Source organism: Mercenaria mercenaria, chromosome 9 (genome assembly GCF_021730395.1).
Source record: "Mercenaria mercenaria strain notata chromosome 9, MADL_Memer_1, whole genome shotgun sequence".
Taxonomy (NCBI): domain Eukaryota; kingdom Metazoa; phylum Mollusca; class Bivalvia; order Venerida; family Veneridae; genus Mercenaria; species Mercenaria mercenaria.
This window is the reverse complement of record NC_069369.1, coordinates 29929791-29946702: the sequence shown is the minus strand read 5'-3', so window position 1 is coordinate 29946702 and position 16912 is coordinate 29929791. Positions and strand designations below refer to the sequence as shown.

Below are 16912 nucleotides of genomic sequence, written 5' to 3'. Positions count from 1 at the left end.
GGGATACGAACTGGTCCAAAACTCTAAGAAACCGCATCTTGCGGTTTATAAAACCGCATCTTGCGGTTTTTAAAGCGCATCTTGCGGTTTATAAAACGCATCTTGCGGTTTATAAAGCGCAAGATGCGGTTTCTAAACCGCAAGATGCGCTGGAACAGTTTTGAACCGTTTGTGCGTGAAATACTAAACCGCATCATGCGGTTTTACCCGGCTTTAACCGGATGCAGTATAGTACGGTAGGGTATTGTTTTTCCATCAACCAATGAGAAAGCTCGTTATTCATTTGAGCGCGATTTGCGAAACAACAACAAAAACATAATAAATGGTAGTTTAAAATTATGGACATCGGAAACTTCCTTGAGCGAGTTCGAGTTGTAATGGGATCGATTAATAGATCACTAGAAGTGTCACAGACACAAGATGCATTAGACAGCGCCATTGTCCGGTTGGACGCGTTGATTAGAAACGTCAACAGAATGACTGTAGCTTATCCCGGATGTGCAAATATTTTGACCGACTTGTCAGAAGCCTTGGAAGTAGTTCAAGAGTTAAAAAGGTTTGTAGATTATAATTTATTTTTCTGTCAAACTGAATATATTGTGATCATTAATAAAGCACCTCAAAAATGCCCATCCCTATATCCCTAAGCTTCAAGCCAGTGGCTGGCACAGTATACAAAGTCCAACTAATTTGACACAGCCTAAGAAATATTGAGATAATTTTTATATAGGCAATCTCCCATCTTATGTCTAAAAACTTGAAAGACCAAAATAATGGAATAATGATGAAATTTTCATTGCTGCCGGCACTATATGCTCTATTTTTCTGGTGATCGATTTAGAGTGGTGGAACCTATGCTCGCGGTATTCCTATGCTCGCGGTATTTCGATAAATATGCTCTCTGCAGAAGCACTGATAAAAATATTTCATCATGCTATGTTCAACACCGACCAGTGGTGAAATGCCTTTACAACAAACGTAGCGATAGCCGCGCGTGCCGCTCACGTGACGTATACAGCAGCCGATACATTTTACGCAATCTGTATCCGTCGCACAAATCTCACACAAATATGTCAAAATCACTAAACTAAAGTTAGTTTTTTAGAAATCATGCATTACATTCAGATATAAGATACATTTAAGAGCAAGATGTGATGAATGTGACGCCTGGCTACACTACGAGTGCCTTTCGAACCATGAAAAGATCGATGTTGATCTTAGTATTTTGACAAAGTCCAAATGGTTCTTTCTGAGATGTAGGGAGGAGTAAATTTCCTACACACAAAAGAAGTGTAGAAAACATTAGCGAGTTAATCACTGTCGTTGTTTGAATCTTTAATTCTGTTTTTAAACAACATTATTAAACGTTTTTAAGCTTTGTTCTAATAGTGACTCCATTTCGGAAAGGGAAATATACACATAGAGGCACATACTAAATTTTATCCCCATTTATTTTGTTTTTCACATAATAAATGAGTAATGTTCTAAGTATTATATTCGCATATGCTTGGTTGTTCATTTTTAGCCTGCTGATTTTTTTTTTCGTCCTTAGTTTAATCGATATTACATACCGCCAGCATAGGTTCCCTTCAGGGCGAATTTTCACCTTTTCACGTATGCCGTGTCGATAGCTCACGAGACGACTAAGTCACGTGATGACGCACATCAACAATATGTTTCGATAAAAGGAGGATAACTTTATGTTTTTGCATAGGCAAATCGAAATAATAATTTTTTCTTGCTTCTTAAAAAGATTATATATGTACAAAATACCGCGAGCATAGGTTCCACCACTCTAAACCTATACATGAACTGTACACGATTAACCTTTACAATGTCTACACGAAATATGCGCAAGCAATTAAACCAATAACTTTACATGACTGTGTAGTATGATTCTTCGTCCATTCTTTTGGTTTTTCAGTGATTTGACGTTAAGATTGCTCGTCACGATTATAACACAATCTGATTCTGAACGTGGAATTATTTTGACTAATTAATCCTGTTGGGTTGATCCAATTTCTACTAAATTCAAGCCTAGGATTACAAATAGTTGAATGCTCTAACAGCTCTTGTTTGTAATACTTGACTACTTATTATATATGTATTTTGTAATACACTATACAAGTGTATTTTGTCATATGGCTAAGGTTAGAGTTTAGACATGATCCAATCTGACAGTTTGTCAACTTATCAACTTCATTTTCCGAGCAAAGTACTTTTTGGTAGAAAAAATGAAGATTTAGGGTGGGAAAGACAAAGCTTTTTTAGAGATTTTCTAACGGCCTAACTACTAAGGGTGTAATGATTCATGGCGATACCTTTGTCTGAAGATATTTGATATAATTTTCCATGTGCAGGCATTTTACTGATTTTTACTGTCCTTGATAATCATCCGACAAATATCAAAAACATTTCAATTTAACTGTTTTTTTTTTTTTTGCAATTAGACCAAAGAATCTTACCCAAATATCATATTGATAGTGGAGTTTAAGAAAGTTGATTTTTACTCATCAGGGTTCTCGGAAACGCCGAAATCGGCGTCCCTGTACGCATAATTGGTCCCGGTATACGCGTGTTTATTGCAGCTTGGGAGTCCCCGGACGCACGTTTCTGCAGTGAGACGCAATGAAAATTAATTGCTTACGTAAACCTGCGAATACGCATGCAAGGTTTGACTCGAGAGCAAAATATGTGGGCGGAGTTACTCGCTTGTCACCGATAGCCGCGTATAGCCAATCAACAACAACAACAACAACAAAATTTATTCAGCATTAAGTAATATAACATTACTGTATCATTGCATCTGTATCACGATATGTATTATATCGTTAGACTAGGGTATTGTTACACCACTAACTTAAATACTAAAATTATCAATATTTTTTTTTATCATAATCAATGGTAGGTTATAAAACAAGCAATTTATTCGTTACATTTAATTATTATGTTGAAATGAAATAGATTAATAATATATGCTTCACTTACAGTGCTTTATTAGAGGTATTGAGTATCACTACGCAGCTTTTAAAATTATATGTCATTTAAAATGGTTATTCAGTTTTAAAAGATATTTAAATATAAAAATTATAAGTATTTCAAAACTTTTTTAAATTGAGCGAAAAAAAAGTTATTAGAAATGAAGAATTTCAATCACATACATAAACAATGTACAAACATTTGTTTTGCCTAAAACCAGATAAACAGATGTTAATATGTGACGTCACAGGGATTTCTCCTGTTGAATCATATTTCCCAGTATTGCTCAGGAATTATCAATATTTTCTGGGCTCTTGGCCTTAGTGATATATTCTTTTGCATAAGAACTCAAAACTGTGGTTAGTCTATGATAAATCACGTTTGGGAACTTATTATTTCCTAATTATAGGTTGATTCCGACAGATTGTCTGTAGCAAACAATATGATGAATTAGATAATATCTTTTATTATTCCAATTAAACCCATCAAGGACAGGCTAGGTTTCCTGCACATAGATTGTATAAGTTAAAAGTCTAGCAGTAAAGGGCAATTATTTCAGATCTGCTGAGGATGACAGTCAGACCAGACCCGAGGTTCAGCATGGTGAAACTGGAAGGCCACGATATGTTGTCTCAAGGGATCAGCTTGAGCTACTTCTTGATCTACATTTTACAAACAAAGAGATAGCAGACCTTGTCAATATCAGTGTGTCCAGTGTGAAAAGAAGACTGAGGTAAATGTTTTACTGATAATATATTAACCTGTCTGTATGTTGTTTTTAGCTCACAGGAGCCAAAGGTTCAGGGTGAGCTATTATGATCGCTCGCTGTCCGGCCATCCATACTTTCCTTTAAACAACATCTCCTGCTAAAATACAAGTATAGTTTTGATGAAACTGCACAGGAATGATCCATGGATGATTGTTAAAAAAATTACACTTCACACAGAACTCGTGGCTAACGAAAGAAAAATGTTAAAAGGGTTTGTGGGTGTACGGCCACAGCTGATGGTTCAGAATGCCAATATACTTAGTGGACCTCTGACAAGATTGCTCAAATTATGTCTCTAGCGTGAAAAAGGCCCAGCCCTGGAGGGTCACTTTTTATACCAGTTATATAGGAGAAAATACTTCAAGAATTATCAGATCATATATTCTAGACTGTTTAATTATAATTACCTGATGACCCTAAGTGATTAAGTGTCACCTGACTATGACCTTGACCTACTGACCTACTTAACTGTTTTTAGCTCAACTATTATTCAAAGAATAATGTAGCTATTCTACTCACCCCAGCGTCACACCTTGGTTAAAGTTTTGCATGCAAGTACATGTTGCTATCATTTAAAGGCATATAGCTTGAAACTTAATTTTTATGCCCCCGGCATCTATTGATGCGGGAGGCATATAGTAATTGTCCTGTCTGTTCATCCGGCCGTACGAGGTTAACCAAATGGGACCGTTTCATCTAGCATCAGTGCCCCTTACTAGAATGACTTGATACTGATGCAGGTGTAATCTGTGACCGTTCCTCATCTTCACACATCACCTGACCTCAGTTTGACCTTGACCTCATTTTGGACTTAGGTTGCTTTATATGGGCCATCTCTTGGTTAACCAAATGGGACCGTTTCCTCTAGCATCAATACCCCTTACTAGAATGACTAGATACTAATACAGATGTAATCTGTGACCATTCATCTTCACACATCACCTGACCTCAGTTTGACCTTGAACTTGACCTCGTTTTGGACTTAGGTTGCTTTTTTATCGACAAGGATGCTACCGGGGGCATCAAGCGTTTATTGAACGCAGCTTCTTGTTTTTACATCAATTACTTACCTAACTTGGTCAAGTCCCATAACTCTTGACACGTATTTTGAGAAAATTGTGGCCCCTTTTGGACTTAGAAAATCCTGGTTTAAGTTTTACATGCAAGTTACCATCTCCAAAAGTAATGCAGTTATTGAATTGAAACTTCACTTGTCTTTGGAGTTATAAAACTAGTTGATAGCATCAAGTCCCATAACTCTGACCAGCATTTTTACCAAATTATGCCCTCTTTTGGACTTGGAAAATCCTGGTTCATGCATCATGCACAAAAACATACTGTACAAGACATTTACTCATTCATTATCATTAACTTAAGAATAACTTCATTTAGAATATGAGAAAAATATTAGTTAAAGTAATGCTAGTAGGTACAGATATAAAATGTCACATTTATATAGACTTTAAACCAAGAAGTTGGTTTTTAGCTCACTTGTCGTGCATGCGTCCGTAAACTTTTGCTTGTGACCACTCTAGAAGTCACATTTTTCACGGGATCTTTATGAAATTTGGTCAGAATGATCATCTTGCTGATATCTAGGTTAAGTTTGAAACTGGGTCAGTAGGTCTAAAAATAGAAAAAACCTTGTGACCTCTATAGAGGCGATATTTATCATGGGATCTGTATGAAAGTTGGTCTGAATATTCATCTTGATGATATCTAGGTCGAGTTTGAAACTGGGTCAGCTGCGGTCAAAAACTAGGTCAGTAGGTCTAAAAATAGAAAAACTTTGTGACCTCTCTAGAGTCAATACTTTTCAATGGATCTTCATGAAAATTGGTCAGAATGTTCACCTCGGTGATGTCTAGGTCAAGTTAAAAACTGGGTCACATGCAATCAAAAACTAGGTCAGTAGGTCTAAAAATAGAAAAACCTTTTGACCTCTCTAGAATCCATACTTTTCAAGGATCTTCATGAAAATTGGTCAGAATGTTCACTTTGATGATATCTACTCTAGTTCAAGTTCGAAACTGGGTCACATGCCATCAAAAACTAGGTCAGTATTTCAAATAATAGGAAAACCTTGTGACCTCTCTAGAGGCGATATTTTTCATGGGATCTGTATGAAAGTTGGTCTGATTATTCATCTTGATGCTGTCTAGGTCCAATTCGAAACTGGGTTCTTGTGGTCAAAAACTAGGTCAGTAGGTCTACATCGCCTGTGTGTCCGTGCATAAACATTTGCTTGTGACCACTCTAGTTTAAGATCCAGCCTTTAAATTTGGATGTCAAGTACAGTTTTGTACACCAGACTTTAAGCTGTCTTTCAGTGACCATAAATATGACCTACTGATCTACTTTCTAATATTTTAGCATCAGTTGGCCATTTGAAACATGTGGTTCAATATACCAAGGTGAGCGATTCAAGGTCATCATGACCCTCTTGTTTAAATATGAAAAAGATCATTTGTTTTCCGAAGAATCTATGAGCATTTATTGCAACTTTTTATTGGTAACAAGATGTCAGTTAATTTGTAAACAACTTTCGTCTTAAAATCTTACCTTATTAATTTACATCCCGAAATACTTGCAATTACTGGTAATTATTTTATCAAGACGAACAATTATAGTTACAATTATCTAAAATTTAAAATGTATTTGCTATAGAATGATTTTTTAGCTCGACTTTTCGAAGAATAGTCTAGCTATTCTACTCACCCTGGCAACGGTGTCGGCGTCGGCGTCATACCTTGGTTAAGTTTTTGCATGCAAGTACATACAGCTATCATTTAAAGGCATATAGCTTTGAAAGTTATTTATTCTTTTTCTAGGTCAATTACCAACTTCACTGGGTCAAGTTCCATAACTCTAACATGTATTTTGAGCAAATTATGCCCCCTTTTGGACTTAGAAAATTCTGGTTAAAGTTTTACATGCAAGTTACTGTCTCCAAAACTAATGCAGATATTGAATTGAAACTTCACATGTGTCTTCGGGGTTATAAAACTAGTTGATAGCACCAAGTCCCATAACTCTGACCTTCATTTTGGCCAAATTATGCCCCCTTTTGTACTTAGAAAATTTTGGTTAAAGTTTTGCGTGCAAGTACATACAGCTATTACTAAAAGGCATATAGATTTTAAACTTATTTTTTCTTTTTCTAGATCAATTACCTACCTCACTGGGTCAAGTCCCATAACTCTGACATGTATTTTGGCCAAATTATGCCCCCTTTTGGACTTAGAAAATTCTGGTTAAAGTTTTGCGTGCAAGTACATACAGCTATTACTAAAAGGCATATTGATTTGAAACTTATTTTTTCTTTTTCTAGATCAATTACCTACCTCACTGGGCCAAGTCCCATAACTCTGACATGTATTTTGAGCAAATTATGCCCCCTTTTGGACTTAGAAAATCCTGGTTTAAGTTTTACATGCAAGTTACTATCTCCAAAACTAATGCAGATATTAAATTGAAACTTCACATGTGTCTTCGGGGTTATAAAACTAGTTGATAGAATCAAGTCACATAACTTTGACGTGTATTTTGGGCAAATTATGCCCCCTTTTGGACTTAGAAAATCCTGGTTAAAGTTTTGCGTGCAAGTACATACAGCTATTACCAAAAGGCATATAGCTTTGAAACTTATTTATTCTTTTTCTAGGTCAGTTACCAACCTCACTGGGTCAAGTTCCATAACTCTTAACATGTATTTTGAGCAAATTATGCCCCCTTTTGGACTTAGAAAATTCTGGTTAAAGTTTTACATGCAAGTTGCTATCTCCAAAACTAATGCAGATATGGAATTGAAACTTAACATGTTTCTTCGGGGTTATTAAACTAGTTGATAGCATCAAGTCCCATAACTCTTGATATGCATTTTGGTCAAATTATGTCCCGTTTCGAACTTAAAACTCTTTTGATATTTAACATTTTGGGTAATAATTCTCTGCTTCTGTGACAATATTTCGAATAGTCGAGCTTGGCTGTCTTACGGACAGCTCTTGTTTTAGAAATAATCAATTTTTTTGGCTTCGAACTTTTAAAAGAATATGCCAATTTTAAATAAGTCTTTTACCCAATATCAATACATGATACAGTTTATCATTTACTTAAAAAAGCATGTGCACATTCATCTTTACTGATACCTCTGCTTTATATTTCAGACAATACAATTTGAGTAGGAAGGACAGATTTTGCAATATATCTAATGACGAGCTCGATGAGAGAGTAAAAAATATTACAGAAGGTATAAGATCATAGCATTTTAAGCTTTTTAACAAAAATTTTTCCTTTTCACGGTGACTTTGAAGAATGCATTCTGTCAATGACAAGGAAATGTGTTTCTTTATAATGTGTATGAATAAGTGACATTGCAGGCTATAGGTAACAAGCTTGACCGTCAATCAAGAGGTCATGTTTTCCAATCCCAGGCAATTGGAATCCCAACCAAAAACTAGACATAGACAATCAAAACAATGAGAATAATGAAAGTAGACATTTGGTTCCCATTTCTACCAGTAAAGATTCTAAATGATTATTGCAGGAAACCCCATGCTTGGTCAGAGAAATGTGATGGGCCAGCTTTTAGCAGATGGTATACATGTTCAAAGAGACAGGGTGGCAGAAGCATTATTGAGGGTTGACCCTGCAGCTGTGGCAATGAGATGGAGTCAGACTATCTGCAGAAGAACATATTCTGTACCAGGTCCAAATGCACTTTGGCATATAGATGGCAATCACAAGCTTATAAGGTATGTTAGCAATGAATAGCTTTCATATATCATATGTGTTTGTGTGTATGAAAGCATTTCCAGATGAGTGTATAACTTGAAAAGTATGTAACTGATTCACTCAGTGCTTCACACAATTCTAAAGGTCAGTGAGAGGAAGTGCAGTAACTAAGAACCATAACTCTAGCTGGCCTATTGCTGATTTTAATTAATATGTTAAAACTTTATCCAGAGCATGTCTCGTTAACTATAAGAGAGGCTTTCTTTAAATTTTAAATTCATAAAGAACACATTGAGGCAGAGTGCAGTAACTAATAACCATAACTGTATATGCACCTGTTTTTTTTTAGCTCACCTGAGCCAAAGGCTCATGGTGAGCTTTTGTGACTGATCAGTGTCCGTCGTCAGTCGTGCGTAGTCAGTCCGTCAACATTTTCTAAAAAAATCTTCTTCTTGAAAACCACTTGGCAGAATTAAACTTAACTTCACAGAAATGATCCTTGGGTGGCCCCCTTTCAAAATTGTTCAAAGAATTGAATTCCATGGAGAACTCTGGTTGGCATGGCAACCAAAAGGAAAAACTTTAAAAATCTTCTTGTCCAAAACCCAGAGGCATAGAGCCTTGATATTTGACGTGTAACATCATCTAATGGTCCTCTACTAAGATTGTTCAAATTGTGCCCCTAGGGTGTAAAGAGGCCCCACCCCCGGGGTCACAAGTTTTACATAGTCTTATATAGGAAAAAAACTTTAAAAATCTTCTTGTCTAAAACCACAAGACCTAGGCCTTTGATATTTTGTATGTAGCATTGCCTTATGGTCCTCTCCCAAATTTGTTCAAATTATATCCCTGGGGTGAAAAGAGGCCCTACCCTGGGAGGTTTCAAGTTTTACATAGACTTATATAGGAAATTTTTTTTTTTAATCTTCTGGTCTGAAACTGCAAGTCCTAGGCTTTTGATATTTGGTATGTTGCATTACCTTGTGGTCCTCTACCAAAATTGTTCAAATTATGTCCCTGGGGTGAAAAGAGGCCCTGCCTCGGAGCATCTCAACTTTTACATAGACTAATATAGAAAAAAACTTTAAAAATCTTCTTGCCTGAAACTGCATGGCATAGGCTTTTGATATTTGGTATATTGCATTGCCTAGTGTTCCTCTACCAAAATTATGCCCCTGGGTTGAAAAGAGGCCCAGCCCTAGGGTGTCCAAATTTAACATAGACATATCCATAGGGGAAAAAATCTTCTTGTCTGAAAGTTCAAAGCCTAGGCCTTTGATATTGGGTATGTAGCATTGCTTAGCGGATCTCATACAGAATTGTTCAAATTATGCCCCTGGGGTGAAAAGAGGCCCCGCCCTGGGTGTCACTTGTTATATGAGTTATATAGGAATAAATACTTCAAAAATTATCAAATCATATTTCCTAGAGTGCTTAATCATAATTACCTGATGACCTGAAGTGATTAGGGATCACTTGACTGTGACCTTGTCGGCGTTGGTATGACCCTTCTTGGTTAAAGTTTTTCGGCAACCTTTGTTTTTTTGTCATATCTTACTGTAACTTCACATACACATTGTCCATTATACAAACAATGTATGTGTAGGGGCTGAGCCCATTATACCCAAGGCCAAGGTCACCAAGCTGTTATACTTCTTTAAAGGTTATTTTTAAGGTTAAAGTTTTTCGGCAATCTTTGTTTTTCTGTCATGTCTGTTACTTTTGCTTATATCATACTGTAAGTTCACATAAACATTGTCCAGCATACATACAAAGCATGTGTAGGGGCTGGGCCCATTATACCCAAGGTCAAGGTCACCAGGGAGTTATACTTTGAATTATTTTCATGTTAATTTTTTTCGAAAGCTTCGTTTATAGACATATCTTTGGTACTTAGATAATGAAATTAAAAGTATTTGTTTATAATCATCTGCATGTGTGGCTACATACCCCATAACTCTAATTATGTTTTTGACAGAATTATGCCCCTTTTGTACTTAAACTTTTTTGCAATCTTGCTTTATGGATACTACTTTAATGCAATATAAGATAAAGACTTGAAACTTAAAATATATCTTTATCAACATCATCTGCATGTATGGTAACAATCCTCATAACTCTGGTTTGTATTTTTGACCGAATTATGCCCCTTTTATACTTAAATTTTTTACAAACTTCGTTTTCTGGACATAACTTTGGTACTATATAAGATAATGACTTGAAACTCAAAATAAATCTGTATCATCAACATCTGCATGTGTTGTAATAATCCTAATAACTCAAGTTTGTGTATTTGATGGAATTATGCCCCTTGGTGTATCTTCCTTTTAAAGTAGAGGTCTCTTAAGTTATTCAGACATATATTCATTTTTACTATCAAACCCCGAATAGTGGAGTGCGCTGTCTTACGGACAGCTCTTGTTTAAGATACAGCCTTGAAATTTGGATGACATGTACAATTTTTCATACCAATCTTAAAACTCAAGGGCGATTACGAAATGTTTGATATAAATCTTGTTATAGCTCTTGTTGCTTGATTTGTAGAAGTATTAATTATATTTTTTCAGATGGGGTTTTGTCATACACGGTGGCATTGATGGTTTTAGCCGTACAGTGGTGTTCCTAGATGCAGCCACAAATAACAGGGCAACAACAGTATTTCAAGATTTTGTTGAAGCAACTAATAAATATGGAGTGCCATCTCGGGTACGCTGTGACCATGGGGGAGAAAATATTGAGGTTGCTATGTTTATGAACACATACCGTGGCCCCAGTCGTGGAAGTTGCATCACTGGCAGATCTGTACACAACCAGCGCATTGAACGTTTCTGGCGTGACTTGTACCAAGGCTGTACGTGTTTTTACCGAGAACTCTTTTCACACTTAGAGAGGGAAGGTGCACTCAATCTTGAAAATGAGCTGCATATGTGGTGTCTCCAGTTCATTTTCTTACCTCGCCTCAACAGAGATTTGAAAAAGTTTCAGGCTGGATGGAATAATCACCGCCTAAGAACAGAGCATGGCAGAACTCCACACCAGCTGTATGTCAAAGGCATATTGGAACACAGGGGCACTGGGCAGACAGGAGTCGATGACCTCTTCTTCGAACCTGTTGTCACGCAGGAAGCCTTACCTGATGATTTTGGTGTCGACTGGGATGGTCCAGTTGCAGTTGAAGATGGAGAGACAGTTAATGTTACTAGTGTTGACTGTCCCTTGACTGCTGAAAAGCTAGAGCAGGCAAGGAGATCAGTAAATCCTTTAGCCAATTCTACTGATGGTATTGACTTATACATTAGGCTTTTGGCATTGTGTCTAGAATAAAACTAGCAACAGCATCATGTATTGTAAAAATCATTGTAAGTTGGTAGTTAAAATAAGAGGAGAGTTTGGATTGCTTTTTGTTATTTACAAAATGGCGCCATTGAGTTTTAAGTTACGGTACTGTTAATTATGCATCAAATCCTTTATACTTGGTATTTCTGAGTTAAACTGCAACAGCAGTGATGTGTCATTTGCTTGGCTCTTTTTTATGAGAGTGAAACCTGTTGATTTATTTTTGATATCTATATATAAAGGAAATGGAAATTAAATAATTTCACAAGTGTAAAATAAGTTAAGAAATAAGAATTAGAACTCGAGCTAACTTTTTTAGCAAGCCGGCTTGCAGAAGCGAAGACATAGTTGTCCAAATGGCTGTTCGGTGTATGTGGGTGTGTGTGTACGTCCAGATTTGTTCGTCCGGACTATAACTGACATGCATGGAGCAATCTCGTTTATATTTGGCATAAATGTTAACCTCAGTGAGACGGAGTGTCATGCGCAAATCGCAGGTGCCTATCTCATAGGTCAAGGTCACACTTGGGAAGTCAAAGGTTAAATTCAATAATGACTGACCGGAGCATTTCTTCTTCATGCATGGAAGGATTTTGATGTTACTTGGCACATGTTCACAACTATGTGACGGAATGTCATACACAAAAACCAGGACCCTAGGTCTAAGGTCAAGGTCACACTTAGAGGGCAAAGGTCAGATACAAGAATGACTTTGTCTGGAGCATTTCTTTTTCATGCATGGAGGGATTTTGATGTAACATGGCACAGTTGTTCACCATCATGAGACGGAGTGTCATGTGCAAGAACCTAGAATTACTTCTCTTCGTTGTTACTATAAATAGCTCATATTGTAACTTTTTAGCTCACCTAGGAAAATCTTTAAAAATCATCTTCTCAAAAACCAGAAGCCCTAGAGCTTAGATATTTGACATGTAGCATTGCCTAGTGGACCTCTACTAACATTGTTCAACTCATGACCCCGGGGTCAAAATTAACCCCACCCCAAGGGTCAGTTGATTTTACATAGGAAAATCTTCAAAAAATTTCTAAAAATAAACCAGAAGGCCTAGGGCTTAGATATTTCACATGTAGCATTGCCTACTGGACCTCTACAAAATTTGTTCAAATCATGACTTCCGGGATCAAAATTAACCCCACCCCAAGGGTCAGTTGATTTTACATAGGAAAATTTTGAAAAATTTTCTAAAAATAAAACAGAAGGCCTAGAGTTTAGATATTTGACCTGTGGCATTGCCTAGTGAACCTCTACAAAATTTGTTCAAATCATGACCCCCCTGGATAAAATTGGCCCCGCCCCAGGGGTTACTTGATTGTACATCAGAAAATTTTCCAAAAAATGTGCATAATACTTGAACCCACTGTACATAATGTAGGTGACACTGTGGATTACTGATCCTAAATAAGTTGAGACTATATAAAGATGGCAAACTGCATTGATCATACCTCTCGATTGTTTAGGGATAATAATGAACTGAAATGTTTTTGAATACATTGAACTAATTTGGAATTTTATCTAGATGAAGTGAAGCAAGCACATTAGATAATCACTTACAATGGTGTCATACTGTTCCTCCAGTTATCAATTACAGGTGGTTACAATTACTGTATTAAATTACTCCAAGTCTGTCCTTATGTGACCCTCCATTGGTAAGGGAAGAATCCATTGGTATTACCAATTGCCTTGTTTCTCCCCCGCCAAAGGCGAAGGGGATATTAGAAATGCTCTCTGTCCGTGCGTGTGTCCGCAACGATCTTTGTCCGGAGCATAACTCCAAAAGTACTGGAGGGATTTCCTTCAAACTTCATACACTGATAGAACACATTGGGAGGAAGTGCAGTTTGCAAGAACAGTAACTCTACCTTGCCTATTTTTTGAGTTTTTTTGATGCAAGGTGCATAACTTTGGCACCAATTTTTCATTAATTATTCCCCCTTTTTACTTAGAATTTTAGGTTAAAGTTTTGATGCACTTTCACTCTGTCTCTGTTATTACTGAATGGATTTGATTCAAACTTAAAATAGTTGTTCAACATCATAACCCACACTATATGACACAAGCTGCATAACTTTGGCACCAATTTTTCATTAATTATTCCCCCTTTTTACTTAGAATTTTAGGTTAAAGTTTTGATGCACTTTCACTCTGTCTCTGTTATTACTGAATGGATTTGATTCAAACTTAAAATAGTTGTTCAACATCATAACCCACACTATATGACACAAGCTGCATAACTCTGTCACCAATATTTAATGAATTATGCCCCTTTTGCGTAAGATATACTTATATAGTGTTTTGATACATTTTATCTTTACCTCTCTTATTACTTTAAGTTGATATTTTTGACATAAACTCAGGCTATTGTGCAATATCTTCATCCACAATTGGAGTCATTAAACACTCCAGTGACAGCTCTTAGTTTCCTCAGATGTGCCCAGTTTCACTATCCAGCATCGAAATAGTCGAGCGCGCTGTCTCCTGTGACAGCTCTTGTTATCTAAATGAATACACCTTAGCAGCTTCTAATGAGATTGGTTTAAAACGAACATATAATTTTGAGCAATGGTACTCAGGTGAGCGAGACAGGGCCATCATGGCCCTCTTGTTTGAGTTATTCCCCTTTATCATATTTTCTTAAAAAAATTTTGTCCAGAGCATATCTTCTACATGCCTGGAGGGATTTTGATATATCTTGGCACAAATGTTCACCACCACGAGGCGGAGTGTTGTGCGCAAGAACCAGGTCCCTAGGTCTAAGGTCAAGGTCACAGAGGTCAAAGGATACAAGAATGAAAACCTTGTCCGGAGAATATCTTCTTCATGTATAGAGGGATTTTGATATAACTTGGCACAAATGTTCACCACCACGAGACGAAGTGTCTTGTGCAAGATCTAGGTCTAAGGTCAAGGTCACACTCGGAGGCCAAAGGTCAGATACAAGAATGACTTTGTCAGAAGCATTTCTTCTTCATGCATGGAGAGATTTTGATGTAACTTGGCACAATTATACACCATCATGAGACGAAGTGTCATGCGCAGAATTACCTACCTTTGTTGTAACTTTAAAAGCTTTTATTGTAACTTTTTCATTACTAGTCATAGGAAAAAATCGAGACCACTTTTCTGTAGTACAACGTGCATGCTACATCCAGTTTTGAGGTGTTTTTTTTACCAATCTCTACCTGGTTAATATTTTTGTGTGGACTTTCAATTTTTTTTTTAAATTATGAACATAGGGAAAAAACAAGTTCACTTTTCTGTGGTACAACATAGATGTTACTTTCCAATTTTAGGTGTATTTTAAGGACTCTACCTTGTAAGGAGTTTTTTTATGGACTTAGAAAAACAAAAGACTTAGAATGATTACTAAACAACCACAAAATTAAAATTCCATTTGCAAATACAGCTGCTAGAGTAAAGAAATTTGCTGTGACGGGCGTATATTGTGACATTCTGGGACTCTTGTTCCCTGTTAGCTTTCCATTCCTTCTTTTTACAGTAGCCGTATAGAAAAACATCATAGCTATACTGTTCATGAAAATTAATAAAATTTAGCAGTAAACCACCTCACTACTGACTTATTCTTTCTTTCACATCTTTAAAACCCCTGATGCGGCCACGACTAAACGGTTCTTCAAAGCTTTCCCCAAAATTAATACTTTCAGACACTAACTTGCCAGGAACTTTAGCCTTCAATTATAATATGCCCGGCTGGGGGATTAGCCATGTCTAACATTGCTCTTGTTTAAGGAAGCATGTCCCATACATTTTGTGTACCAAGATATTTTGTGTTGAAGTGTTCCATCTTTCAGATATGAAATGTAGCAAAACAGTATTTTAATATTTATAATTATACCTGTTTGTTCGATCTGAATAACACTCATTAAAAAGAGAAGAAATACTTTTGTGTTGGTTCTTTGATAAATATATTTCATTTTTGTTCATTCTTACTAAAATTAAAACAGTTATACTGTGAAATCATTAATATTCGTGGGGGATTAATTTTCGTGGATTTCGTAGTTGAATCAATCCACGAAATTTAATCCCAACGAACAAGTAAAATTCCCATTCATTTTATGTTCAAAAGTTGAAATCCACGAATTCATATCCCAACGAAATTGCTGTTTTGACCAAAACCACGAAATTTCATGACCACGAAATTAAATGATTTTACAGTATGTACATACATGCATAGTTCAGTAAACCATTTTATAACATTATTAAACATGCACATGAGAATATAATACAAACTATTTAACTCAAACCATATCCTGAAAATTTAAAACCTGTTTTCTTCCTGAAAACATGTTACAATTTGAATTTGAAAATCTGTTTGAACAACATTTTTTTCCTTTGCTATAATCATTTTTCAATACAATAAGCAATGTTACTACGCCAAATAGAACTGTCACCTCCTCATACGAGTCATTATATCAGATAAAACAACATTTTTGACTAATTTGCATGTAGCACTGAGTAGTCACTACCGGTTTGGTGTAATCCGTCCTAAAGCGGATTTCAGGGCACTGAGGTTTAAGTTTAGAAAACAATTCAGTTCAGTCATGTACTGCTTTGCTTAGTGAGTTATTTCTTTAAGTTGTCATTTTATGAAACTCAAACATATCCTGTTCTGACTGAATCAGTGTGCATGTAAAAATTCCTTCAGTAAAAGGAAAGTAACAGAAATCTTAAAAGGTATTTTTTCGAAAAAGGTATACAATAATAATCTGATTTAGAGTAAAAATCCTGAAATAGGGAAAACACTTCCATTTTATTAAAATCTGGATGCTCTGACAACAAAAGACATTTGCTGCATGATATACAAGAAAAATCCCAAAGAACTGGAATGCAGGTTTCACGCAAAGTTCATTTCCCAGTGACCTGATGAAAGTTGTGTCCTGAGTTCGTTGTTAAATTCATTGTAAGATGTATATATAAAAAAATCGGGGGTCACCGTCCTACTTTTTGAGTTATCTGCCCTTGAATCTGAGAGTTTTACTATTTTAGGTCATTTTCAAGGGCATAAATTTCTTCCTGATGTGATTTTCTATAATCATACCAAGTTTAAAAAAAA

General features: G+C 36.2%; 1 protein-coding gene across 1 annotated transcript; it reads left to right on the top strand.

The window, feature by feature from the left end:
* The first annotated feature begins 324 nt into the window (after window positions 1-324).
* On the top strand, window positions 325-15739 carry LOC128559446 (uncharacterized). The gene is made up of 5 exons (XM_053551132.1): window positions 325-556; window positions 3539-3712; window positions 7916-7998; window positions 8296-8503; window positions 11051-15739. The coding sequence occupies exons 1-5, from the start codon at window positions 339-341 to the stop codon at window positions 11805-11807; spliced, it is 1440 nt and encodes a 479-aa protein (XP_053407107.1). The 5' UTR covers window positions 325-338; the 3' UTR covers window positions 11808-15739.
* Window positions 15740-16912: the final 1173 nt, after the last annotated feature.

Coding starts and splice junctions, on each gene's coding strand:
- LOC128559446 (XM_053551132.1), top strand. CDS start 339: ATGGACATCGGAAACTTCCTTGAGCGAGTTCGAGTTGTAATGGGATCG. Junction 3,713..7,915: donor AGTGTGAAAAGAAGACTGAG/GTAAATGTTTTA, acceptor TTTATATTTCAG/ACAATACAATTTGAGTAGGA. Junction 8,504..11,050: donor GGCAATCACAAGCTTATAAG/GTATGTTAGCAA, acceptor ATATTTTTTCAG/ATGGGGTTTTGTCATACACG.